Consider the following 27,135-nt stretch of genomic DNA (forward strand, 5'->3'; position numbering starts at 1 on the left):
TGAAATGATATTTTTTCAGTATAAAAAATGGCTGATAATGAGAGCAAATGGTCGTATATAGAGGTAAGTCTGTAAGGCTATGGGTGCAGGCAGGAATGGCCTCTTGCACTGCTCCTTGTCCATTCTGATCTTTCTGTCTAATTTAAAGAAATAACATTTCTAACAATCAGTTCATTTACAAGCATTATCTTGGGTTTGGAAACTTTCGAAATCTTTAACCACATTTGCCTGGGGTCCAGATTTGTGAATCTGTCTTACTCCAGTGAGTTGATTCATATGAATCATCAGTTTGTCTGTTGAGCGCTGCGACTAATGACCGTCAATCATCGACTCAAGTGTGACTGACATCATTGTCTATCTGACTTGTCTGTTCTTTAGTGACTGCTTAAATGGGATTGGATACCCTCCCCCACAGATATTGGAAGGTGGGGATTAAAGATTGAAACCAAGCTGTCTACTTTCAGGCAACAGCCACATATAACAAACTTATTAAATGCTAACCTAAATAAGTCTAACATCTTGTTCATAGTCGCTTACAACTGGACCACCAAAGGAAAATAGGAAAATTAACCCAGAGGTTCATTTGTTCATTTGTTCTGCTCCTTCCAAATAATAACTACAGTAAGAAAACACGAACTGCTGAGTGCATTTGAAGCTTTGGTGATCTATCAGTTGTTTGTCTTCCACTGCTTAATGTTATGTTTCCAGATATTTCTTCTTCAAACAATGATCTACAAGAGCAGGCATGCATTCAGCCACTGTTCCGCTGAGCGCTGACCTTTCAGTAACAAGGCGGTCGCTGAATAACTGTCAGATATGAAGTGCTTTAAATGCCACTGCCTCACAATAATTCCAAAAATCGCTCGATACTACGGATCACAGGGGTCATTCCAACATTTCCCGTTGAAACCTCATGATCCCAAATGTGGAAAGCTTTGCATCTTGCTGCTAGTTTTATTTCAGCGGTGGGAGTTTGTGAAAATCATCTTTTCTTCTCGCAGATCATCCTCTTAATTTCAGGAATATCATTTGAACACTCGGGTCTTGTGTTGAGACTCACTGTGGTGTATTTTCCCAGCTGGCAAAGGGAGGGAAAGGTCTCCCTGTGAGCCATGCAGATCTTCTCCACGATCAGGCCGAGCTCTGCCGTCAACTCGTATGTCTCCATGATGGTCATCTTCACTGCTTCCTTTTTCCCCTTCCTCCTGTTTCTGTCGTTTCTCACCGCTGGGGAAAAGTAAGATTCAGATCACCGGATATTAGGAAATAGGGATTAAAACAGTTTAAATGCTATTGAAATTCTAAACTCAGACTTCAGATAGCTTTTGTAAAGCATATCTCAGTTTCTTGCACTGACTAGGCACAATACATTACAAATTATAAAAGAGATTTGGGTAGACACAGATAGCTCAGATGTGTATACAATAATATGCACTGTGCACGCATGTGGCAAGTTGCCCCTGCCGCTGGTACATTATCCACGAATAAAAACTAAAACTTAATTATAAATCTAGGTTTTCTTTATTAAATTTCAAATTTTCACACTACACGTGACTCTTAAAATGGGATTCTGAGAGGCAGAGATGCTGGAGAGCACCGCCAAATGACTGTTTGTGGTATTACACCTTTTCCAACTTGATCAAAAGACTTTGAGACAGTTTTTCCCAAACTAACGTGTGCCAAAGACAACCAAAGATCAAAGTTAGCTTATCATAGGACTGCGCCTAAAGTCTCAAAACAACATTTACTCACTCAGATCTTATATAGCGACATCAAATAGTTAGGAATATGTATGAAAATGGTTACAACTTGGTAATAACTTACCCCATTCCCTGCTATGTTGAGTGTTCAATGCACCAAAACAGTAAGACTCAATAGCAAAGCCCTTTTAAACAAACATATTTGTAACCTACACCAACATGATTTAATGATTTGTTGAAATTCTATTTGAAGGAACAGTTTAGAAGTTTGGGAAAATGCAAAAATTTGGCCTTTTGTCAGGTTTGCATCAGTTTGCCAGGCAACCACATGACAAACTGATAATGACAGCACCTCAGGAGGCCACTGTTTCCTGGAAAGAAACACTCCAGCAGATCATCAGAATCAATTGAAAAAAAAAACATCACAGTTACTGTATAAAACAGACTGAAGGATACATGTAAATTACAGCAAACATAAACTATTGAATTCTCTTAAAATGTTGTAGGCATTAAATTTGAATGACACTGCTGTTCTTTTCTGTTGCAAAGGGAAAACGACTGCTTCCAAGCCCATGCCTGGCAGGCACTTGTAAATTCCTATCTGCCAAGCAACACAATCAGGGAGGCAGCTCATTGGTCCAGCATCTATCCTGCAGCAAAACAACAAGTCAAGGTATGCAGCCAGAATCAAACCAAACTATTTCCAGCAACAAGGAAGAACAAGAAGCTCTGCAGCCAATCAATGTGATGGAATAATTCCTTTAACTGGACTTAAGGTGCATGCTCTGACAGATCAGAAACATGTGGACAGGGGTTTTCCTTCCAGCATGCAGTGTCATCAAGACGCCAGCCACTCACACAAACACTTACGCCCCAATTCAACAGAGATGAGGGATTTTGTTTTTGGAGCTTTCAGACAATTTTGTGCTGAAAAATAGTTTCAAATGAAAGCAGGTGGCAGCGATCTGTGTAGGTCATCTGTTAGTCCAGGGAGCATGTGGAGCAGCCTAACCAGGTTAGTCTTTTATAATTGCTTGGGTAACGGTGTCAACACGTTTCGGAGTGTCCCACTGACTTGGCTCAGGCTGCTAGGCACATGTCAGCGGAGCTCACGATTACGCAACACCTCGATCTCTGCCTACCTCACTCCAACTCTCCTCCTCCTCCTCCTCCTCCTCCACCCCCTCTGGATGTCCTACATCTTGTCGTCATTGTGTAAACACTCCAAGTGAGATCATATTACACACTGACCGAAGAAGCCATGGAGCTGTTACGTAGCACGCATCTGTCTGATACATGTGATGTGTTTATGTAATGTGTATGTGTCTGAATGTGGATGAGCAACAATGAGAACATGTGGCTGGGTGGATTCTCCTGTGCTGTCCTGTTGCCGCCCCCTGACCATTCAACATTAGACACGTTCCCAGTTATCTAGGTCACTGCATTCCTGGTTAACACAGATTGACTTTGTTTCCATTGTGCAGCGGGGCGCTACAGTGCTGCTGGACTTCAGAGAAATCCAGATCCTTCAGAGAGAGTGTCTGAAATAAATATCAAAAGTGGAATGTTTTTCTACTCCAAACTAATTGGCTTGTCAGCTAACCTTAATTAATTCACCTAAGAAATCTTACATACATGTATCATTACTCGTTGGAAAATTTACTCAGGACATGGCGGTACTTTTCAGGTCTGAATAGTGCCTGCAGCTCTTTTTGTCGGGCTGCATTCAGCCCCAATAATTTTCACCAAAAGAAGATAGGACAGCCTTTATGCTGCCTTTGAGGTGAAGCCCAGGGCAAAAGCTCCACAGACACCTCCCTGCTCTGGACGCACTGTAGTAATCAGGCCACTGAGAAGAATGTTTCAACATTTTTCTTAGCTCTCTCAGTCAGATGAGACTGTTCAGCTTTTAGTTCAGTGGACTGTTCAGATTATATAAAATGGATGGGGGGGTGGAGGGATTACATTTTCTGGGTGGATGAAGTGATCCTTAGGGCTGAACAGATTAATCTTTGTAGTGCTGTAAGAAGTTTGGAAAAAGAAAGAAACATTTGTTGATCTTTGTGGGTGCCATCTTTTCTACAAAAGTGTCAGTAAAAACACAAGAAGGTTGAATAGTTTTGCAGTAGAGACCGAAAACAATACCACGATCATTAACTAGAATAGTTAATTACACCAACAGTACAAATGAACAAATTAGATACAATGATGTTGAACAAATTAGAGTAAAAAAAGAGAACACTAGAAATCAAGATCAAAACTCAAGAATTCTCTATGTTCATAGTTAATATTATATGTATATTGATTTGCCACTAAAAACTGCCTAAAAATCCTTGTTTCTACTCGACGATTTTCTCTTTTACTTGATGACATCATCATGAAAAACATTTGCATGATTCCTGCCAAATGGCTCATTTTCAGTCAAGAGCAGATTTGGTCTTTTTAGGGGGATGTGTGTTTATTTCTCTGCAGAAATACAAACCTCATGTCCTCTGAACAAAAATGCTTTGATTCAAAACCGAAAACCTGAAAATAACCGATGTTAACCTCTGCAGGAGAATAACATTACAAACTAATGAATCTTTCAACACACTTTTAAAACAGGCATCTGCTTGGGAACACACACAGATGAGAAGTTCGGTTCATAATTCATATTTATGACTTTTGCATTGATCTTATATCTTACTTTACCAGGCCAAAGACATTTTCTGTGTTACCTGATATTCACCATCCAGATCAACGCTCTACTGCCCTTGAACCTTGTCAAAATTTCCTCTGTATTTATTCACACTGACAGATTAGTCATTTTCTGCATTGCACACATCTAATGTTGTCTGTTACAGATGTCATGTGATTTTCAACCTGACACGGTCTATATGAACAGTCTCATAAGATCTGCTGCTGCATCCTACTTACACTCTTTGGACATTCCCACAGCGAAGCACCTCTGTAGGCGGCAGTACTGACAGCGGTTCCTGGTGATCTTGTTGATGATGCAGTTTCTGTCGCGGTGGCAGGTGTACACCATGTTTTTCTGCACACTGCGACGGAAGAAGCCCTGCAGAGAACCAAGGAGGAGAAAGATTAATGCAATCACTGACCTAAATTAGAAGAATATGAACTTAAAGGCCAAACCTGGAGTGATTTATATGTCGTTTCTCGCTGAACAGTTCATATGATGTGCACCATGTGTTTATGCAGGCAGATACGGTCAATAATTATTTTAAAAGAATCAGCAACATCTTATGAGAGCAGCTGCTTTTGATGAGTGTTCTCTAACCCTACCCAAGTAGTTTTGATGTCCAACCTCAACCAGGGGATTTTTTTTTTGTAAACATGGAACCAAAGTAACCAGAAAATGGTAAAAATAACATATTTTAGACCTAATGATCATTTTTGAACTCCAACCAACTAATGCTGTTGCTTAAACCCAAGCAGGAAATTACTTTGCTGAAGTAAAGTTTGGTGGTGTTGTTGATAGAACGTATGTTCTGTACTGCTCCATCCATCCAGCCACCCCTTCCTCCTAATGAGGACTTTGTGGCATTTTAAACAAAAGTCATGAGAATGATATCTGCTCAGATGAGTCGTAGATCCCTCCTGCCCCCTGTAGGGGCGCTACTTTCCCGGATGCTGTTGTGAGCCGCATTGAGGGGTGTGAACAACTGACTTATGATTGTTTCAGTCGGAGGACTTTCATGTTTCATTTCTATATGCTGAGATGTTAATAGTATGCAGGCCTTAATGGTTGTGATGGCCAAACCCATGGCCACACTCTAAAGTCAGCAACTCTCTTATGTAGTATTCTTTTACACATCACTTTCATCACTTTAGTTCCAATAAAATGTTTATTGTTTGGGTTAAATACATTTGTTCTATTTGTAAGCGCGCACATTTAGTTACTGATGTATTCTTGCTCAACCGGTGGTTTCTGTTTATTTAATTATGTTTCTTTTACTGGTATTTACCTGTTCTGTGGGAGTTGCCTGACGAGCTGAGCATGCAAACACTGATTGGACTGAACCACCAGTTCCTGCTGGAGGGGGGAGGAGATTTTGAGTTCTTTAGTTAAATAAGTTTCCTATTTAAGTGATTTTTGTATTTAAATTGTAAGACTTTTGCTCTTATTTTTGGGTGGTTAGTTTATTTACTAATGTGGCTGTAATGTGGTATTTGTTGTAGTTAGTGATTGTATTTTGTTTAGTTACCCCTAATGTGTGTGTTACTGGTCTGATCAGCCAGCATTTACCCTTGTGTGTCATTTCTTTGTTCAGGTCAGTTATGTTTTGTTTGTACAGCTACTTTGTTCACATTTTTGCCGGAGTTCAGTTTTGTTTCTTTGACCTCTTTTATGAGCTCAGTATTTTGTAGTGGATTTTCTCTTCTCTTGGTTTGACGTGGTCCCTCACATATGGTGTCAGAAGTGGGATTCTTGAGTTGAGGAGACAGGATTTTTTTTTTCTTTTTGTTACTCCCCCAACAAATCTTTTGAGCCATGCAGAATGGTGTCCGACCCAGGAAAGGAAATAGAGTGGAGACCAAAGAGGCCTTGCAGCAGCCAGAGACGGAGGGAGGAGCTTCAGTCATGCCAGAAGAAACTGAGGGTGAAGATATCAGGGAGCCAACTTTGCTTGATATTGCAGGAATCCTTCAGACCTTCATGGGACAGCAGGAAGTTCAGGATAAAAAGCAGAGAGAGGAATCTGCACAACAAGAACAGCGCTTCAAGAGTTTACAACACCAGTTTCGGCTTTTGCAGACGGAAGTACATGCCAGGACAGCTCCTGTCCATGAGCCTACATCAAATGATTCAGGGCTGGTTGGAAATTCAACTGATTACCAGACTCAAGTAACTTCTCAACCTGGGGTTGACTCAGCTTCCAGTCTAACAGGTCAGTCTGGGCATATTCATCATCCTAGATTGGAAAAATTAACTGTTGAAGATGATATTGAACATTTCCTGACCACCTTTGAGAGAATTGCAGCTGCTTGTCACTGGTCCAAGTCAGACTGGATTTTTCATCTAATACCTCTTCTGACTGGTAAGGCCCGAAGTGCTTATGTGAACATGGATGTGGATGATTCCCTGGATTATGTGAAGGTAAAAGCTGCCATTTTGCAAAAATATGATGTAAACCCAGAAACTTATAGGCAAAGATTTCGCTCTCTTGATGTTACTGATGAGAGTCCAAAGGAATTATATGTAAGGCTGAAAGAACTTTATGAGAAATGGATTCAACCTAAAAATAAAACTGTGAGGGAAGTTGGTGAGCTGATCATTTTGGAACAATTTTTGAGAATGCTGTGTCCTGAGCTTCAGGTCTGGATCAAGGAGCACAATCCAAAGACTGCTGCAGAAGCTGCCACACTGGCAGATGTATTTGTCGCTGCCCGAAATAGGAGTCAGCCATGGAGCAACAGTGCATGGAAGGCTGCTAGAGACTCACGTCGACCACAGGCCTCTCCACATCATCAGAGGTCAGCAACAAGTGTGGGCAAGCTCTTTTCAAGGGAAAACCAGTCTGCAAACACCTTCAAGTCAGGTAAAAGACCACCTGTGTGTTACCTCTGTGGACAGGAAGGCCACACTAAGCCTGTGTGTCCCAGGAATCAAAGCAAGTTATCTCAGATGTGTTCAGTGCCTCACCAGAATGTGGATATTAAATCTGAGATGAAACATTCAAATAAAGTCACCCAGGTGAAGATTTATGAACAAGAATTGGATGCTTTAATAGACACTGGTAGTACACAAACTCTGGTGCACAGGGAATATGTACCAACTGGCTATGTATGTCCTTCTGAAACAATATCTGTTTGCTGTGTACATGGGGATGAAAGATTGTACCCCACTGCTGATCTGTTTATTGAGGTGCAGGGGTCTTCCTATTTGTTAAAGGTTGGGTTAGCTGATAACCTACCCTATCCGGTTGTTCTTGGGGATGATCTGCCAGTTCTCTATGATTTATTAACAGAAGTGCAGAGCTGCAATGTGGCTGTAACAAGGGCTCAAGCTAAAAATCAGGATGAACATTATGCAACACTTAGTGCTTTACCCTTCTTTGAGGCTGAGCTAGAGACAGAACCTGGAAAGTCTCGGAAGCCACGCAGTCAAAGAAGGCGTGAAAAATTTCAACATGCAACTAGCAAGCCCTCAAGTGAGGGTGCTCCAGATTTGCCTTTGGGTTTTCAAATACCCATGAACATTAGACAACTGCAGCAGGATGATCCAACTTTGTCTGCCATACTTTTGAGGGCTAAGGAGAAACCTTTTGCAGAATCTGACACAAATAAAGAGCAGTATATTCTGCAAGATGGCATTTTATACCACCAACATGGCCAGGTTAAGCAGTTAATGGTCCCTAAAGTGGCTCGTGAAGCAGTGCTTACTTTGGGACACTCTATTCCCTGGGCTGGCCACCTTGGGAAGTATAAGACCACTGCTCGCATTAAGCGATATTTTTTCTGGCCTGGTCTATGTTCAGATGTTGCTCTGTTTTGCAGAAGCTGCCCTCAGTGTCAGAAAACTTCAATTAGAGTGCCAATTAAAGCACCACTTCACCCTCTCCCAATCATTGGCACACCATTCCAACGTCTTGGCATGGACATAGTTGGCCCTGTGGAAAAGAGTAAAGCTGGAAATCGCTTTATGTTGGTCATTACAGACTATGCCACAAGGTATCCTGAAGTCTTTCCTTTAAAAATTGTTAAAGCAAAACCTGTGGCTTCTTCACTGATTCAATTTTTTTCAAGGATTGGATTTCCACAGGAAATTTTGACGGACCAGGGTACTAACTTTATGTCAAAGTTGTTGAAACAGGTTTACAAGCTGTTGGGCATCAGGAGTATGCGGACAACTCCCTATCATCCCCAGACAGATGGACTGACGGAGCTTTTAATCAAACTCTGAAACAAATGCTCCGTAAGTTTGTTAATGATAAAGGATCTGATTGGGATCAGTGGCTGCCATACCTTCTTTTTGCCTATAGAGAAGTTCTTCAGGCTTCGACTGGGTTCTCGCCATTCAAACTCCTTTACGGCCATGAGGTGAGGGGTCCTCTGACCTTGTTGAGGAACTCATGGGAAGGAAAGCAACGTGAGGAGGGAGATGTTAATGTTGTCTCATATGTTGTGCAAATGAGGGATAAGTTACAGCAGATGAGTGAACTGGCTCAGAGTCATATGGCAGCTGCACAGCAAAATCAAAAGGCTTGGTTTGACAAAAAAGCTCGCCATAGAAGTTTTGTCCCTGGCCAGAAGGTTTTGGTTATGTTGCCAACTTCTGACAGCAAGTTGCTTGCAAAGTGGCAGGGGCCTTTTGAAGTTTTAAAGAAACTTGGACCTACTACGTACCAAGTTTCCACACCAGGTCTCCAGCGTGGGAGCCGAGTGCTCCATGTTAACCTCCTTAAGGAGTGGGTTCCACGTACTGGAAATGACTCGGAGGTGTTGCTTATTCACAGGGTGGATGAGGAGGAGGAAGTTAATGATTATATTCCTTCAGTAACAGCCTCTGTCCTGGATTTAAGTCATCTTACCAGTGAACAACAGTCTCAGATAAGGCCTCTGATTAATACAAATTTATTTCAAGAGTGTCCAGGTCGTACCACTCTGGTAGAGCACAACATTGTTTTAAAGCCTGATGCTGTTGCAAAGCGTATGAGTTACAGGATACCAGAACGATTCCGGGAGAAGCTAAAGAAAGAGGTTGACCTCATGCTGTCCTTAGGAATTGTCCAACCTTCAACAAGTGAGTGGTGCAATCCTGTTGTGTTGGTTCCAAAAAAGGATGGCACAATACGATTTTGCATTGATTTCAGGTACCTCAATGCTATTTCAAAGTTTGACTCTTACCCGATGCCACGTATAGAGGATCTCATTGAGAACCTGGGGAAAGCAAAATATTTGACAACTATTGATTTGTCTAAGGGCTACTGGCAGGTGCCCCTCACTAAACAGGCCCAGGAGCTGACGGCATTCCGTACTCCTTGGGGATTATTGAGTTCACGGTCCTGCCATTTGGTCTGCATGGGGCCCCAGCAACATTTCAAAGACTAATGGATCAGGTTCTCCGTGGGCTCTCGGCATTCACCTGTGCATACCTTGATGATATTGTTATTTTCAGTGAAACTTGGGAGGAGCATGTAGATCATCTAAGGGAGGTCCTGGATCGGTTGCATTCCGTGGGCCTTACTATCAATCCAGCAAAATGTGCTCTTGCCAGGACAGAAATACAGTATCTTGGTTTTACCATTGGAGGGGGCACAATTAAACCACAAGTTGGTCAAATTGATGCAATAGTGTCATGTCCTCTTCCACAAACCAGGAAACAGCTGCGATCCTTTCTCGGCATGGCTGCATTCTATCATAGATTTATCCCCAACTTTTCAGCTAGAGCAGCACCCCTAACAGATATGACAGGCTCAAGATGTCCCAACAAACTCCAGTGGACAGCAAATGCCATTGCAGCTGTCAAGGATATTAGACAATCCCTGAGTAAGAATCCAGTGTTGCACTCACCAGATTTTACAAAGGATTTTCTGTTGCAAACTGATGCTTCAGATAGGGGTCTGGGTGCAGTGCTTCTGCAGGGACCACCAGAGAACCGACATCCAGTCGCCTATATCAGCCGAAAGCTGTTACCAAGGGAGAGGCGTTATGCAACTGTAGAGAAGGAAGCCTTGGCCATTAAGTGGGCCCTTGACTCATTCAAGTATTATTTGCTTGGGAGAGAGTTTTTTCTTCAAACTGATCACAGAGCCCTGCAGTGGCTAGAAAGAATGAGGGACACTAACGGTAGGATTACTAGATGGTATCTCGCACTGCAGCCATATCGGTTCAAGGTTCAGTACATCCCTGGTAAAGACAACGCCACTGCTGATTACCTTTCTCGATACTAGAGTGAAGACAAAGAAGTGGGGGGGTGTGTGATGGCCAAACCCATGGCCACACCCTGAAGTCAGCAACTCTCTTATGTAGTATTCTTTTACACATCACTTTCATCACTTTAGTTCCAATAAAATGTTTATTGTTTGGGTTAAATACATTTGTTCTATTTGTAAGCGTGCACATTTAGTTACTTATGTATTCTTTCTCAACCTGTGGTTTCTGTTTATTTAATTATGTTTCTTTTACTGGTATTTACCTGTTCTGTGGGAGTTGCCTGACGAGCTGAGCATGCAAACACTGATTGGACTGAACCACCAGTTCCTGCTGGAGGGGGGAGGAGATTTTGAGTTCTTTAGTTAAATAAGTTTCCTATTTAAGTGATTTTTGTATTTAAATTGTAAGACTTTTGCTCTTATTTTTGGGTGGTTAGTTTATTTACTAATGTGGCTGTAATGTGGTATTTGTTGTAGTTAGTGATTGTATTTTGTTTAGTTACCCCTAATGTGTGTGTTACTGGTCTGATCAGCCAGCATTTACCCTTGTGTGTCATTTCTTTGTTCAGGTCAGTTATGTTTTGTTTGTACAGCTACTTTGTTCACATTTTTGCCTGAGTTCAGTTTTGTTTCTTTGACCTCTTTTATGAGCTCAGTATTTTGTAGTGGATTTTTGGGTTAAATAAAGAAACCCTATTTTCTAATAATTTTCCTGTCTCTTCTCTTGGTTTGACGTGGTCCCTCACATATGGTGTAAAGAAAAATATACTTGTACTTTGACTGTCCCTGCTGTTAGAACATAAAGGCTTATTGATCATTTTGGGGGATGAAGTGATTGCTTTATGTCCTGTGGGGGGGGTTTGTACCTTTAAATTGTTTGATTTTGAATAGAAACTCAGCTTGATTCAATAAGAATATCACAGCCTAAAACCTTTATTCAGTGAAAAATGATACCATGATTTCCACTGAACTCCAGATTGCTCACGGACACGATTTATCACGACATGGGTCATGTCGGTGTTTTCAGAGCAGCAATTAATCATCTCATTAAACACAAAATAATATTGTGTTAAAATGTTTTATGGATGAACATATTTACTGCTCTAAAAAAAAGCAGTTACTGGCTGCATAAAAGGACCTCTGAGAGGCCGTGCTCTACATTCACAGTTATACTGGAGGCTGACGGAGGTGATACTATGAGGCTGGACCATTTACACGTTACCTTGCAGCCCTCACAGGCGCTGACTCCATAGTGGTAGCCTGAAGACTTGTCTTGACACACAAAGCAGGGCTTGTAAGTGCGCGGAGGTGGAGGGGGGGAAGGGGGGCTGGTGAATAGGTCATCTGAGCTGGAGCTGGAGCTCTGACTTTCCACTGCTGCAAACACACAACATCACAAAACAACGATAAAGAAGTATTACAAGGCGAATGAACACCTTAATTTAAGTCTAATTAAGAACTTGATTTAACCCATTCACTCGCCAGACTGAAAGGTAGAAATGCTGCATTCAATGAGACTTGAAAACCCAGAATTTCTGATCTCCAACAAGGAAAAGAAAAATGCTACAAGAAGTTATATTTACAAACACCTGGTTTTAAAACGTATAATTCTGCAAAAAGGCAAAGAAACAAACAATTAAGAAAGTCATGTATTTTTCTCACATTTTCTATACTAAACAAGCAGAGGTTTGACATCGTGTGATGATTTGGAGCTGTGACTTCCCACTTTCGAGGCTATGAATGTAGCATTAGAGTTTAAACTGGGAATAATTGGACAATCAATCCACAAACAAAAGCAACAACCAACCAAAATTAAGTTTTAAATCAAGTTCAACCCCCAAGTAAAAACTTGCTAAATCTTATTCTGAGACAATAATTTCCTCAGACAAGCTGACCATGCATCTAGGAGTGACTCTGACAACTAGCTAGCCGTCTGTTCTACCTTTCAAAGAAATGCATCTTCAGAAATATGTATATATATTTGCACTGACAGAGTCACAATAAAAAGAATAACTGCAGTCAGTGAACACTTAGTGGATTGATTTTGAGCCAAATCACAGAGAAAGACTTGAGGATCATCCCCAACACCCACCTTCTTTTTTTTTACTTGGCAGTTTTACAAACTTTCTTTGGAGACGGCCGAGATTAGTTGATGTACCACTGCCAGTTCATCCTAGGCTGATTGAATCTCTTCATCAGCCACAAGCACATTACATCAGGTGATACCTCAGATGCATTGTTGGCACAACATTCCCACGAATTTACATGCAAGTTGCATAAATTAACAACCTTGGTAACAAAGTCCATGGCTGAAATGTTCAATATCTGCTATGTCTGTTTGTGATTTCTGATCTATCAAACTGCAAACATGCCCCAGCATCTCAGGGCAGATATCCCTGAAAACTTTAAGATTTTTAAATCTAACTTTAATGATGGAAGATCAAACATATATAGTGGAGGTGCATCTTGGCAAGGGACACAAAAAGGTTGTTTTATTAAGTAAAATCTAAATAATCCATGTCCACAAACAGACTTCTTTAACCTTCTGTCAGTTTATCTACTCTGTGATTGTTTTAATCATTCATGTTTGGCTATTTTATGTGTGATGTGACAAACTCAGAACACAGATTTCTTTAAAAGCTCATCAGGATTTTTAATCATAGACGTTTGTGCTGCACAAAAAAACCCATTTGTACCAAAACACCTCCTCCTATTGAAATAATGATTTACATGTCTTTATCTGATTAACAAATGCAACTATAAACTGTTGACTAATGAAACGTTGTTACAGGCATCCTTCACTATGTTTTGATATTTTATAAAATCTTATTTAATGACTCTACAACCTTTTATAATAGAGCCAAATGTTACAGCTTCAAGTTAGAAATGTCAAAGCTCTGAAGCTGACTGACCTCTTTCAGGAGAAAGGTAACAACATTTTGTGATTTGGATTGTAGAGAAAGTTCGTAACGGGTTCATTTAGCCTGTTGCAGCCACGACATTTTCTTAGTCAAAGAGGCTTGACGGCCTTTAACTTCCTGCGATATTTATGAGGACGAAACTGAAATAAAGGCCTGGAGGGCCTCTAATTTGGATCTGGGTGCCACATGTAAACCTGGTAATGATAAAGTCAGGGCTCGAAAATAGTTTCTTAAAACTGAGGATGTTATCCACAGTCAGACGTTCTTTAACATTTAAAGATTTTGATAGGTTGATTCGTGCTTTTATCATATACCAGCTGGATTATTGCAAAGCTCTGTATGTAGCCGGACTTCCCATACCAGGCTGCAGCGTGTCTCTGCTTCCCTTCACTGGCTCCTTGTACCCCGTTAGGATTCATTTTAAGGTTTTATTGTTGACATATAAAGCCCTTAATGGACTTGCTCCTTTTAGTTTTCCTCTCAAAACCATAAGTGTCTTTAGATCTACAGATCAGTTGCTTTTAGCTGTTCCCAAGATCATGACTTATCGACAGACTGGGCTCCCCCCGCATGTTCAGGATGTTGCAACACTTCGAGTTTCAAGTTTCTTCTTAAAACACACTTTTATTTCTTGGCTTTAAATTGTATTTATTTGATTTATTCTTTTAATGTTGACGTTTTAGTCTTTTAAGTCAATTTTTTGCGATGCCTTATTTGCTTTTTAATCTAATGCACTGTGGTCAACCGGCGATTGTTTTTAAATGTGCTTTATGAATAAAGATGCCTCCCAGGGTAAAGCCAAAGATCCCTTTTCTTTGCTCAAAGGGGAAGACTTTTATGTAATTCTACACCACTTTTATCAGCCTTTATCTGTGATCCTGCGACACAGAGAGAAAGTCCTACCCCCATTGAAGCTTACGCACACCTCAGTTTGCACAGGTATCTGCAGCAAATGCTTCAGAAACAAAGATCAAACTAAAAAGTGAGACCCAAACCATAAAACAAATAGCAGACTACACACTCTGTGAAGACAAAGCGAGACATTTAATTTCCTTTGAACCTGATTCAACCTAAAATCCACAGCTGGTGAGATTCAAACTGACCCACTTTAGCTTCTTCCAGTTGAGTCACTTCACTGAATCAATCACAACAGACTCCCCTCCCATTCGAAAATTGATTTTGGGAAGAGATTTGCTCCAGTGTGTTAGGCTTGCTCAGCCTCCCTGCTGGCTCTCTGATCACCTACAAGGCTCCAACCCTGACAGAAAACGAAGAAAGCTGTTTTGAAAAGGGGACAAAACGAGAAAAATTGCTCATCTCCATCTCCTTGAACCCCCGGCCTCTGGTTGAACCTGGAACCGGGGGGTCAAATGAGGAAACCCCCATCAGTCCGATGGTTTCCCCAGCGCAAAACAATGCAGGAGCATGCCACAAGCCCAACTGACTGATGAGAGGGAGGGTGGAGGGACAGAAAGTGTGTGTAGCAGGGCGGCCTGAGTGATTTGGTCGAGGGGGGAATAGGGGAAACAGTTTCCCCCATTAGGTGGTGTTGTTTGATGTATGCCAAAATGCATTATGTGAGAAAATCAACAAAGAGGGGGTTTAAGTTGGAAAGGATTTTAGAGATTTAAAAGACAACTTCTGACATTTCATTTCACAGGATGGAGAAAACTATGCGATGTGGTAGAAAAAAAATACCAAAATCTCCACTTCTGATTGGTTTACTTGTGAAAACTAATTAATAAAAACAAAATGCTGCCAAAAATGATGTTTGGTTATTTTCTAAAACCAAGACGAGGAATTCAGGTCACAACTTTTGGGATTAAATTCACATGCTCTCTATGCTTCTTCCATAAATTCTAACATTACGCAACTTATTTCGTGTGTTTTAGTCAATGTAAAAGCTGCAATAAGTAGATTACTTAGGCAGGTAAAGCATCTTAAGCCGAGTGTTAAAGCAAAAAAAATAAAAAATTTCAGTTAATACATTTAAAATTAGTGTTGAATAAATATCTTTGACTTTTTATTGGTTGTTCAGACAAAGGAAGATATTTGTCAACATCTTTTAATATTCTACATTTCAATTAGCCAAAAGATTACAAGTTATTCATGGCACCACTGACAATTATTTCTGTTGTTGATTAATGTGAAGACCTGTTGATTGAATATAAACAATATAAAATAAGTCCAAACTATTCAACTTCTAACACTTTAAAACCCAAATGCATCCAATTTACTGTCATAATCCACACAGAAAAGCCCTAAATCTTCATGTCTCAGAAGCTGGAAACAGAAAGTGTTTAATTTAATAAAAATAGTCAATAACTGATTAACGTTGTAGCAAATTTTTTTCTCAACATCAAGTACCTACTTGCAGTAACTACTAATTTTATCTTTTGTCTTCGTATCTCAGCTCTATTCAAATATAAAAACCACAGAATAGTTTTTTTTTTTATCTCTCCTTAGATTACACAGACAAGTTCATTTGGAGAAGTAATTTTGCCCAAACGCTGATTATTTTAGGGTAAGAAACATAAAAATTGAGTTAGAGTACTCAAACTCACATTCGCATTCATTTTCAAGGTTTTTTTCTAACAAACCCGCCCAAAAAAACATGCATAATAATGATATATTAATTCAAAATAACGATGCTCTCCAGTTTTTGAACTGCATAACTGGAGTTTTCCTTCCACCTCTGGCATGTCTGGCTCTCCTCTCACCTCCTGAGCTGGTGACCGTCCGGTGAACCCGCGGCGACCCCAAAGTGACCGGCTCTACGCCGTCCCAAACACAGACCACCACATGGACACGAGCTGCTCTGAGCTCACACACAGCACTCTGTTTTCTGCCTCTTTTCAATATATTTTATCCCTTAAAAAGAAAACTCCCGGCAAGAGAGAATCACAACCTTTAGGTAAAGAGTGCAGAATGTGGAATAGATGCCACCTCACTGAATTAGAAACATTCTGCGTTTCAAAGCAGCAGGTAGACAATCAATAAATGGCTTGTGAACACACATTTGCTATTTATTAATGAAGACCTTTTCTATATTATAATATGATATTTTGCAATTACACAGCTTCATTATGATGTGTAATAAAACATGTCATTCTAGTGGATGCTAATAAGAGAAACTTTTGCTTTGAGTCTGAGGAAAACTCACATCACAGCCATATTAAAACCTGGGACGTGGGAATGTTAACCTGATGAGCTATTTCCCTGCACTCTGCAATGCAATAAAGATTTATTAAACATATTTTACAGTAGTTGAATTAGTGATTTGCCTTGGATGTAATGTTTTTGTAACTTGTTTTTTTTTTCCAGCTTTTCTGGTATTGTCCATTTTTTGGGGAATCTTAGAATCTTTATCAAAATTCTTTAAAAATAATCCATTACTTTTTAATCAATTAATATTTAAGATGTTTGAATGCTTCTCAACCCTTTTATTTCTCACTCTTGTACTTTGTACCTCACCTGTTTATTTAGACTCAGGCTGTTTCACGTTTACATTTTTCTTGCTTCCTATCAGACTGTGATTCAGCTGTGAGCATTAACTTCTGTAAAAGATGCGTTACAAATCATTTGATTTGAGTGATCCACTAGCCACAGCCCTAACTTGTATTTGTACTAATATATGAACACATTATACCCACAGGCAGGTTAACCTTGACAGCCCTAAATATGACATTTTTAATCCACTGAACAGATGGTTCTTAAAGTGCAGCACAGGTCCTGCCCTTTAATGTAAATACAAAACCTACAGTTAATAGATGCAGGGTGGGGATGCTTAATATTGGAAAAGACACTTGATTCTTTTATTTTAAAGGTTTAAACCAGAGGTTCACACATCAGACCGGACGCCATGTGAGGCATATCTGTGGTGTTTGATTTTGGGTCAAACTAAATCATTAAATGAAGGCTACTTGAACTGCATCAACACAATTGTTTTTTTCTTTTAAGAAAAGAAGCTGATATTTCCACATTCTGCACACCATGGCCAAGCCTTTAGTTTCATCACTGCACTCATCATCAGTTTCCACCTACACTGTGAGCAGCGATGCTCCTGCCAGTCAGACTCGATCAGCTCCGGGAAGAAAGCTGCCAAATCCTGCTCCTGCTCTTGCTCCTGCTCCTGCAGCGTGCATGCGGGGCTGGAAGCAGAGTAGAAGTCTATGATCTCTCCGGGACCGAAAACTGGAAATTCCATGAAGTCAAACATGATCTGATCAGCGGAGTTCGTCTGAAGATGTCGTCCGCATGGAAAATCCCTCAAAAAGGACGACTTTTTCCTGTGTTTGCACCACCGTAGTTAATGGTTTACAATCGGGGGTTTAACAGCGAAGCATGTCTGCGTTACATTCAGATGGGCGTGTGCGCGCAGGAACCGACCTACATTTCTCACAGTCGGTCGTAAACTGTGCATGCCGGCGCGCAACCAGCGGACTGTAGTGCCAGCGGTTCAATACACCCAGGTCTGCAGGTTGTTTTGCATAACAAAGTTTGTTGTAGGACTTCTTAATCTCATCTGCTCCTTATTGATAAATGTCTCAACTTAACATGCCGCATACTAGTTATGTCACAGCGAGCGATGGTGTTACCTAATGTATGCGGCTGAACTCTCCATGAACCTCCTCCTCCGCTGCCCTTCACATGACCCATCCTCTGTCTGACATCATCATCAGCGCTGGAAACCAGCACTGAAGTTCCTCAATGACCATTGCAGACTGGAAAACATCTCAGAGTCAGACGAAAGAGTTCAAGAGATATTGGTCCAAATGAAGAGTTTTGCATACACGTTTGGTTTTTAGATATGGCACCTTCCCAGGAGATTTATATATATATATATATATTTTAGGTGTTGATTCGCAGCATAAGAGTAAAAATAGCCCATGCCTACATCACCCACAATGCACTCTGAAACGCTCCCAAATGTTTGGAGAACCAGGCGCCAAGGTTTTGTCATTTGACCATAATTAGAAAGAAGTGAGAGCAGAAATGAGCTCGTTCTGATTGCTGCCACATTTCGGTACTGCAGAAGTTGAAAGGCATCGAGAGTAATTCAGGGAGGCACAAATATTTTGAGAAGTGGGTCTTAGACCGTCTTAATAAAGTGATTTGCAAATAAACGCACACGCATCCAATTAGAAATTAGGAAAGAAAGTACATCATGCCAGCCTGAATCATCATTTTAAGCTTATTTTTCCTTTCCCCTTGAAAGCATTACACTTTTAATCTGCCTATATACACTTTTGTGTGAGATCTAACGAGTGCACTGCAAGCCACACTGTGTGGCAGGCATGTAATGTACTTTGCCACATCATGTTTGATGTGTGGAGACGGTACGACAAGTGTCAAATGTCATCAGGGTGCGTCATCCAGCTGCACCGCTCAGTGATGAACAGTGAAGAAGTAAAGGCGCTGAGCATTCGTTTGTGTGAATGAGAAAAAAAATCCAAAAGAAGATAAAGGGGCGAAGGATAAGGACCAGTTATAGGCTATAGCTCCGGTGTTGCATTGATCAACGCGTCATCCCATTATACGTTCCTATCGGCTGTGAGAAGACAGAGGTCAAAGCAGCGGTCGCGCGCAGGATGATCATCCTAAATATCTGACACTGTTATGAATTAGTCCCTGACTATCCTTGGTCACAAGACCAAATGTTTATTTTTTAACCTCTTTCAGCATCTGTGAGACTACAGTTTATTCGCCACGATCACTCACAGATGAAACCACACTATTTTCACCGTGGTCATCTTTTATCTGGGACAGCTGAAAGTGGCACATTGTACGCTGCGCTTTAATGGTTGATAGCTTTATTTGGAAATGAACTCATACTGTTTAATGCTTTTTCTTTACAGACGTTATGACACGGTGGCACTTCTGACCGGATGCTTCAAACTGGCAGCCTCTTTCAGAGGTAAGGGGCAGGCTTCATAGTTACACTCATGGATTTCTGTTACAGTGTAGTCACACCACAAAAAATGCTTTCCATTACTAATGTGTGCTAGTACTTCCCAAAGACTTCATATAGACTGACTCCTAAAGTAGATGTAATGGGTCAGAGCTACAACCAAGAGGCCTTTAGCTCAGCCTAACACACCAGAAAGACTGAGAGCAGGGGGAGGACAAACTGTCTAAACTGAAAACATTACCTTTAAAACCCACAGGGTAACACATACTGTTCTACTTTTAGTTGGTGAGCTTTAAAATATGCATTAGTTTAGAATAAAGGTTGCTTCAACAAGTCTTTTGGCATTTAATTTGTTTTAAATACGAGTTGTTTGATTAACATATTGTATAATAATGTGTCATACATTTTTCAGTTAAAGATAAGAATTTGGATATTTAAACTAATCCAGTCAACACATTCATAGTTTTTTTTTGCTGAGCTTGTAAAAAATAAAGCTTTAGAATTTGGGTCAGCACAGTTTATGAGCTGTTAAATATAAAATCACCATATATCTGAGACAATCTGTTGCATCCAAACTGTCTACCATCCGTGTTTATCTACTACTTTCTGTACAGTGTGGTTTTATAACCCATCCATCAGTCTACCCTTGTTTCTGTAACACTCCAGACTCTAGTTTAGAGGATAAAGCTTCAGATTATTTAGCTTCTGTCAGATTTAGGGTTCAGACAGTCATCATTTGAATGATTTGATGAATACAAACTGTAGTCAAACAAAACTATGCACAAAGTTTCAACCTATAAATAAGTGCAAGAGGCAGAATTTTCTCTACCTTCACCACTACAAAACATAACCTATAAACCCTTTATTTTTAAAACCAATAAAATGAAGGGTTTCGCTGGACGATGACTTTAATACGACCGTGGTATTTTTCCAACCCCCTCAGAGTTTGCATTAGTCGATGCACTGATGAACAGTCAGGTGAAAAGTAACACTCGTCCGTTTCAAATAGGCATCAAAGCAAAGTGGATAACACTAATGTTTCATGATTGGAACCATGAGACCTTTTACAAAATCAATACTTTTAAGGCTCCGTCTCTCTTCATTCGCATCTGCTTGAATTCCTAATCCTTGACTTTAAGTGAGACATATTTGCAGTTGGAGAATTCATAATTAAATCTAGTAGAAGATAAAATAGGTCAGCCGCAAGATGGGTGTGTGGGTGGGGAGAAGGAAATCTGTTCTGCCTCAAATTAATGACAGTAATTTCCAGCATTTTTCAACTGGAAATGACTGGAAACAACTTAAACAAAAACAGACACACCAAAGAATCTGAATATGCATCATCTGTAGTGGCCAAGAAGGACGTTAAAGCTGCTATGTTTGAAATGATACACTTGATCTCCTTCAATGCCACTGCTAACCCCATTGAGGCGGAAAGGAATCACAGCTCCAATGTTAAAAGAGGCTAATTACTCCCAGTATCTCCCACACTCCAGGGAGGCGAGGTCATGCAGAGGACAGACATGTGAAACATTCCTGCAGCCTGCTGCTGCTGGACCTCCCTCCCTGCTAAGTCTTCCCCTGTCTGCCTTTCACTTTCCTCATCCTCCCCCAGCTCCTCTTCTGCATCTTTCCTCTGTCCCATCGCTCACTGTTTTCCTCTTGCACTCTGTTTCGATCACTCTATTCAATATTCATCCAGTCATTTGTTTTCATTTTGGGACGGAACCACACGTATCCAGCCATCCATTACGGATTTTTGTGGCAAAAGGTCAAGGTATATGTCCATCTGTTTGCATTAAATTAGCAGACAAGTTAGCCTGTAAGGGGTTATATTAAGCAAAGACAAAGAGGGATGCAAAGAAAGCTCACTATTTGTGTTAATCAGCTTCCAATTTTAGCATTTTAGTACTTTCAGTACACTCCTGAATGATGGGAATGTTATTATTTCTGCACACATTTAGTCATGGCTGACCACAGTTATCCATTCAGAGAGGGGACCTTCAAATGCTGACTTCATGGCGGCACTGCAGGAAATATACGGATATTTCCAGATTTTGTAGGATTTATATGTGATCCATGAATACCTGCGTAACTGTTCCTTTAATCAGCGAGCCAACAAACCATGAGCATGATTTTGAAACAGCAACAGACTTTATTAACAGGAGCAAAAGTTTATTATCAGCATAACTGTTGGATGGGTAAATATTTAGAGGCATTTGCTGTTGTTTCCCTAAAAGCCAAATTCCTCGGTTGTTGTTGTATGCCTATTGTTTGTTAATGTACTGCAAAAAAGGCGCTGGAAGAGATTTAAATGGCTTGCACTGTGGGCACCTGGTTTGAATATTTGTTTTTATAAGGAAAGAAACGTGAATGCATGCAAATTTAAACTGATCCATGTTGATTTTGCATAATGCCCCATATATCATCTGACTTTAATGTGAGCAACATTTCTCTTTTATAAGTCGTAATGTAAAGTGATGCAAATATTAAAGCAAATGTCCCTCAGTTTGTGAGGACCGCATGAGCAGCAGATTTAGGAGGTGTTGTATTCAGTGTGGTTGCAGCTTTGCAGAGTTGTGAATCGTGTCCCACAGGGTGCATGACACCCATTTTGTGCATTTGTGTTCCCAGTGTTTTGTCCAAATATGGCATTGCACCAAATGGTGGAATATTGGCCATTTAGATCCCACTTATCAGATCCCCAGCCTCCCTTTTGCTTCTTAACAACCAGTTGTAAACCTTTACTTGGAGCTTGGCGCCATGGAGGTGTTGTTTATTAGTGCAATATATCTTTATTTTTACTGTCTCACAGGATGCTGGTGACTGAGCAGACTTAAAAGTGCCCTCTGTGAGTCAAACTCCTCTTTGAAGTTGTTTCCTACTTTCTGAAGGACTTTATATGAACAACAAAACTTCTGAACTCTTTCCAGGATTTGGCATTATATACGCACCCACCCACACACACACACATATCTAGATATAAATATATATGTATATGTTTTTTTTTCTATTTTGAATGAATGAATGAATAAATAAATAAATAATTGGACATTTGAGGTCAACAGGATGAACAGCCAACCGCAAACTAAAATACAATGACACCAGATAACTAATGAATCTTTATATAACTTTATTAGTTTTTACAGTAATTGATATTTTAGGATAAACACAAATTGCAGCTTCAAATTACACAGATGGTCTCTGAATAGATTAAGCCAACCCCTGGTATACGGTGCTCACTGTTATACAATTACTATAGACCTAAACAATAAATCCACTCATCGTAACACAAGAAACAAAGAATCTACTCAAAATAACTATGATTTTAAAATATTTAGTGTGCCAAAAAAGGACTAAAAGTTAAAAACCTGCATCATAACTTTGTTTTTATGAATGTTGCTGGAAGAAATCGGTTTCAAAGCCTTGAAAACTGGAGTATTTTCAACCATTGTTCCAGTTACAGTGGGGCTATTAACAGCAAATGCTGTTCTCAGATCAGACCAGTGGTCTAACAACCCAAGCTAGAAGAGGAAGAACTATGGCTCTGCATGCAAGCCAAACATCTTTTTTTTTGTTTGTTTTAAAGAAAAGAGGTGATGCGACACACCGATGGACAGGCCTCAGACCAAATTATTTTTAAGGTGTTTCTGTTTATATGAGTCAAAATTGGCATTTGTTTAAAAAGAAAAATATAAAAGGTTGTCATTATGAGCATTTGATTTGCAAATAAATGCACCCCGTGGAAAGTGTTGCTTATAATTTCTGGATGTTAATAAAAACAACAGCAAATGTTGTTGTTTAAATGTCACCAGGTTGGAAATATTTCTTGGTTATGTAAATGTTCACCTATGCAAACACAACTTAAAATGCAAAACTGAGCGGGCTGTTTCCTCCTCGTGATCTGATTTGTAAATCTCTAATAACTTTAACACTCAACAGCAGAGACTATTTGAAAATGCTATTTATATCTTAAATTCAAGCACACATCAATCCTTAATTTTACAACACTATTTCTTTTTAAACAATGCACTTAATTATCGTTCTAGGCTTTTACTATTTTTTTTCTTATTTCTCCTCTTGTTTTTTGGGAGGAGTCTTCCATCTCAGCTTGAAATCAGTCCATCCCTGCATCCTTAGATTTTCACCGATCTGATGAGAGAAGCAGAAAGAAGACTTTATGTGTATGTTTGTTTCACTCTGTCTTGTCAAGTTGACTCTCTTGAAGTAAAAATGCTTTCATCTGCTGATACCTTTGTTTTTTTACACAGAAAGTGGCACAAGCATGGCAAAACACTCTAGAAATAACAAATCATTAAACTATATATATATATAGATATATATATATATCTATATAGATATGTATCTATAGATATAGATACATATATATGCTTTTTCATTAGCCAGCCTTTGTGTTTTCCACAGCTTCTATCTCTGCTACAATCTGGATGAGGGATGTCCAAAATCGGTCCCCGAGGGCCGCTGTCCTGCAGCTTTTAGATGTTTTCCTGCTCCAGCACACCTGATTCAGATCAATAAATCATTACAAGGCTTGTGCAGACTTGAACAAGATCCATTTCATCTGAATCAGATGTGTTGAAGCAGGGAAACATCAAAAACCTGCAGGACAGCGGCACTCGAGGACCGCTTTTGGACATCCCTGATCTAGGTATGATGCATGAAATTGCATATCGAGATTGTAACAAACTGCATGACATGCCTTTGGACAATCTAGATTGTGAAAAAAATCTAATAACATTTCTCTTTATGACTTCTGCCAGGGTGGTTATGTGGTTTGTTTACTCATGTGATGTTGCAGTTATTATACCTGTTGTATCATTTAGGCAATGTGTTTATGCGGTAAGTGGAGACCTGCCTTCATCTAGACTAACGTGGTTTAAGAAAGTTGGGCTTCTTAATGTGCACAAAAACAGTTACTTCCTCACATGTAAATTGTAGATATTTAATAATGGAAGACTATAATTGCATCCTATAGTTAATAGATTGTGACTCCTGCCACCTTTAACGGCAAAAAAAAAAGCCAAACATTAAAGCAGAAATTAAAGCATTTGAAGTCACCCCTTAAATTATAGTTTTTCTGAGTGCTTTTACAGGTTGTCATTCTAAAAGCATGAGGAATACCATGCATAATATTTTAAAAATCTTTGATAAACAGTATGGGGCTGCACGTGGTGTGGCGTTGCCTCACAGCAGGAGGGTTCCATGTTTTAATCCCGGCTGGGGCCTTTCTGTGTGGAGCTCGAATGTTCTCCAAGTGTATGCGTGGGTTCTCTCTGGGTACTCCGGCTTCCTCCCACTACCCCAAAAACTTGTATGTTAGGTTGATTGGTGACTCTAAATTGGAGTGAGAGTGAGTGTGCTTGGTTGTTTGTCTGGTTTGTCTCTGTGATGGTCTGGCGAACTGTCCAGGGTGTCCTCTGCCTCTCGTCCAATCACAGCTGGGATAGGCTCCAGCCCCCCCTGCGACCCGGAATTGGATTAAGGGGGCATAGAAAAGATCTGTCAGAGAAAAAGATCTCTGTGCAGGCAGCTGTGCGCTGCTGCCACAGCTGAAAGGTTGCTGGTGTCAATACAAACATACATCCACTACACAGTAGTTCAGCAAAGCACACACAAAATACACGCCACGGTCCTGGTGTGCAGCCAGTGTTTAACACATGGGATCAGGAATCCATAGGTGGTGCACATATCTCACAGAGGACAAGGTGAATCCTTGGTTTTTGTGTGGAAGCACTGTTTATGCCTCTGGTCTCTGTTTTAGATCTGATACGTAAGATGTAATGTGTGAAGACACATTTGTGTCTGATTTCATGTTATTAGTCTGATGCCTGTGAAATGATTTAAATATCTCATCCTGAAGTGTGATTGCATAGATCTGATGCTTGAGGTCTAAGGTCAGAACAGAGTTACTTCAATTTATCATAAAAGAATATAGAGAAGTGAGTTTTACCTGCTGGAGGAGCTTGATATTGATAGCTGGATCTGAAAGGTCAGCATCGGTCTGAATCCTCATCCTCACCACCCTCTTGACTTTTAGATCTTGACAGTCCACCAAATACATTAAATAGTTGCATTGCAAGGTAGAAAATGAAACAAATTTACCAATATTTACATTTCTTCTTACCATCATGGCACCAGAAGGGGAACTTGTCGTCACAAGGGTGATCATGCCAAAGGTGGTCTTTATCTTCTATTACACAGTACTCCTTCCCAAAGAAGTTATTTGGCTGCCCAAGCTTCCAGTATTTGAATGAGCCGCTGCTCTTATCAGACCACATCCACGGAATTCGGTACAAGCCAATCCACACCTCTTCGCTTGATTTGATTGAATTCATCTGTGTGTTTTCCTGATCATTTTCAATGGAAGCCAGGTCTGTGTAGTTTGTTCTGCAGTAAGTCTGGGCTTTCTCCCATGTTAATGCAAGTTTTATCTCAGTATATGCTTTCTGACCAGGAGGATTTGTATCTGCAATTTAAATAAAGAGAGATGCCAACGTTAGAAGCACACCTGTTGGGGGGGTTTAAAATATTTGAGCATAGAGGGGATTTTTTTGTCTTACCCTGGTAGCAAATGAAAGATAATTTCGTGTCACAGTCGACACTGTTCCACTTTCCAAATCGATCCACTTTCACACAGGTGACATTTCTTCCAGAAAAATTCGGCTGATTTGGTGACCAGTTTTGGTAACCGTTCGGGCTTGTTTGACCAGACGCTGACCATCTCCAGGAGTTTGCTTCGTTGCCCATAACTCCCTTCCAGGATTGTGGGTCATCATTCAGGCCAATCCACACCGGTGTGGTTTCTGTGGCAGGTTTGGTTAACCTGCTTATGTCATCCTTGTTATCAATGGTCGCCAGGTCAGTGTGACTATCTCTGCAGTAACGCTGCGCGTCGGTCCAGTTCATTTTCAAACTAACGTAGAAATATTTACGAGTGACATCAAAGCAGGAGTTGAGGCCAAATCCTGGAAAGTTGAAGAAGGATAAAATCCACACAATTTTTTTGTTGTTGTTGTCATTTTTAAAAGCCTTTTTGTTGAATTCTGTGGTTTAGAACAAAAATATCTCTACTCTGTATTCATAATACGTCTGATCTGCACATTTGCTATTCAGAATGTCCAAAGAAATCAGATATTTTTATTTGTTTAGTACAGTATTGATTGAGAGACTATCAAATGGCCCGTGGAGCATTGCTGGATTAACCTGTGAAGGGAACTATTATAAATAATAAATAATTACCTACCTACTAAGGTACATTTTCCCCTCTAGAAATGTACTCTGTTCCCATCATATTCCTACTGAGTCCTGCACCCTAACCTGGTGTGTTAATGTGTTTTTAGTTTATGGTGCTGCAATTTGATTAAATGCAAAGAAGGGTTAAAGTACCTAGAAATAACTGGGCCAGACGATTCACCATTATGTCAACACAATCAAAACTATTGACGTTTAAGCAGATTCAACCATTTCTGTTGTTAGATTAATTTCTTTTTAAGTCTGATATGGACCAGCTGTCTTTGGATGGTAATTGATAGTTGGGACATTTTTATCTGAAGATTTTTAGTCGGTTTATATTCATAAATACATTTTTAAATTATCAGATCACTCCTATCTCAGCAGTGATCTGAACTTTAGAATTAGCACGTTGTTCTTAAGTCAACCTTCTCTTACAGGTCTACACTTCTCCGCTCGGTGACTGAATGGAA

At 40.1% G+C, this 27,135-nt stretch overlaps 1 protein-coding gene across 2 annotated transcripts in view; it reads right to left on the minus strand.

The window, feature by feature from the left end:
* Window positions 1-17,817, minus strand: part of LOC142380401 (retinoic acid receptor beta-like) — a 34,672-nt gene extending 16,855 nt beyond the window's left edge. For both annotated transcript variants that reach the window (XR_012769832.1, XM_075466233.1), the window contains exons 1-4: window positions 17,545-17,817; window positions 11,802-11,956; window positions 4,617-4,758; window positions 1,061-1,227 (exon numbers count right to left, since the gene is read on the minus strand). Coding sequence is in view for 1 of the 2 variants with exons in the window: in XM_075466233.1 (XP_075322348.1) it covers window positions 1,061-1,227; window positions 4,617-4,758; window positions 11,802-11,956; window positions 17,545-17,719 (639 nt within the window). In the remaining variant the exon portion in view is untranslated. The remainder of the gene's footprint in view (window positions 1-1,060; window positions 1,228-4,616; window positions 4,759-11,801; window positions 11,957-17,544) is intronic.
* Window positions 17,818-27,135: the final 9,318 nt, after the last annotated feature.

This window comes from Odontesthes bonariensis, chromosome 5 (assembly GCF_027942865.1).
Source record: "Odontesthes bonariensis isolate fOdoBon6 chromosome 5, fOdoBon6.hap1, whole genome shotgun sequence".
In the NCBI taxonomy this organism is placed as follows: Eukaryota; Metazoa; Chordata; class Actinopteri; order Atheriniformes; family Atherinopsidae; genus Odontesthes; species Odontesthes bonariensis.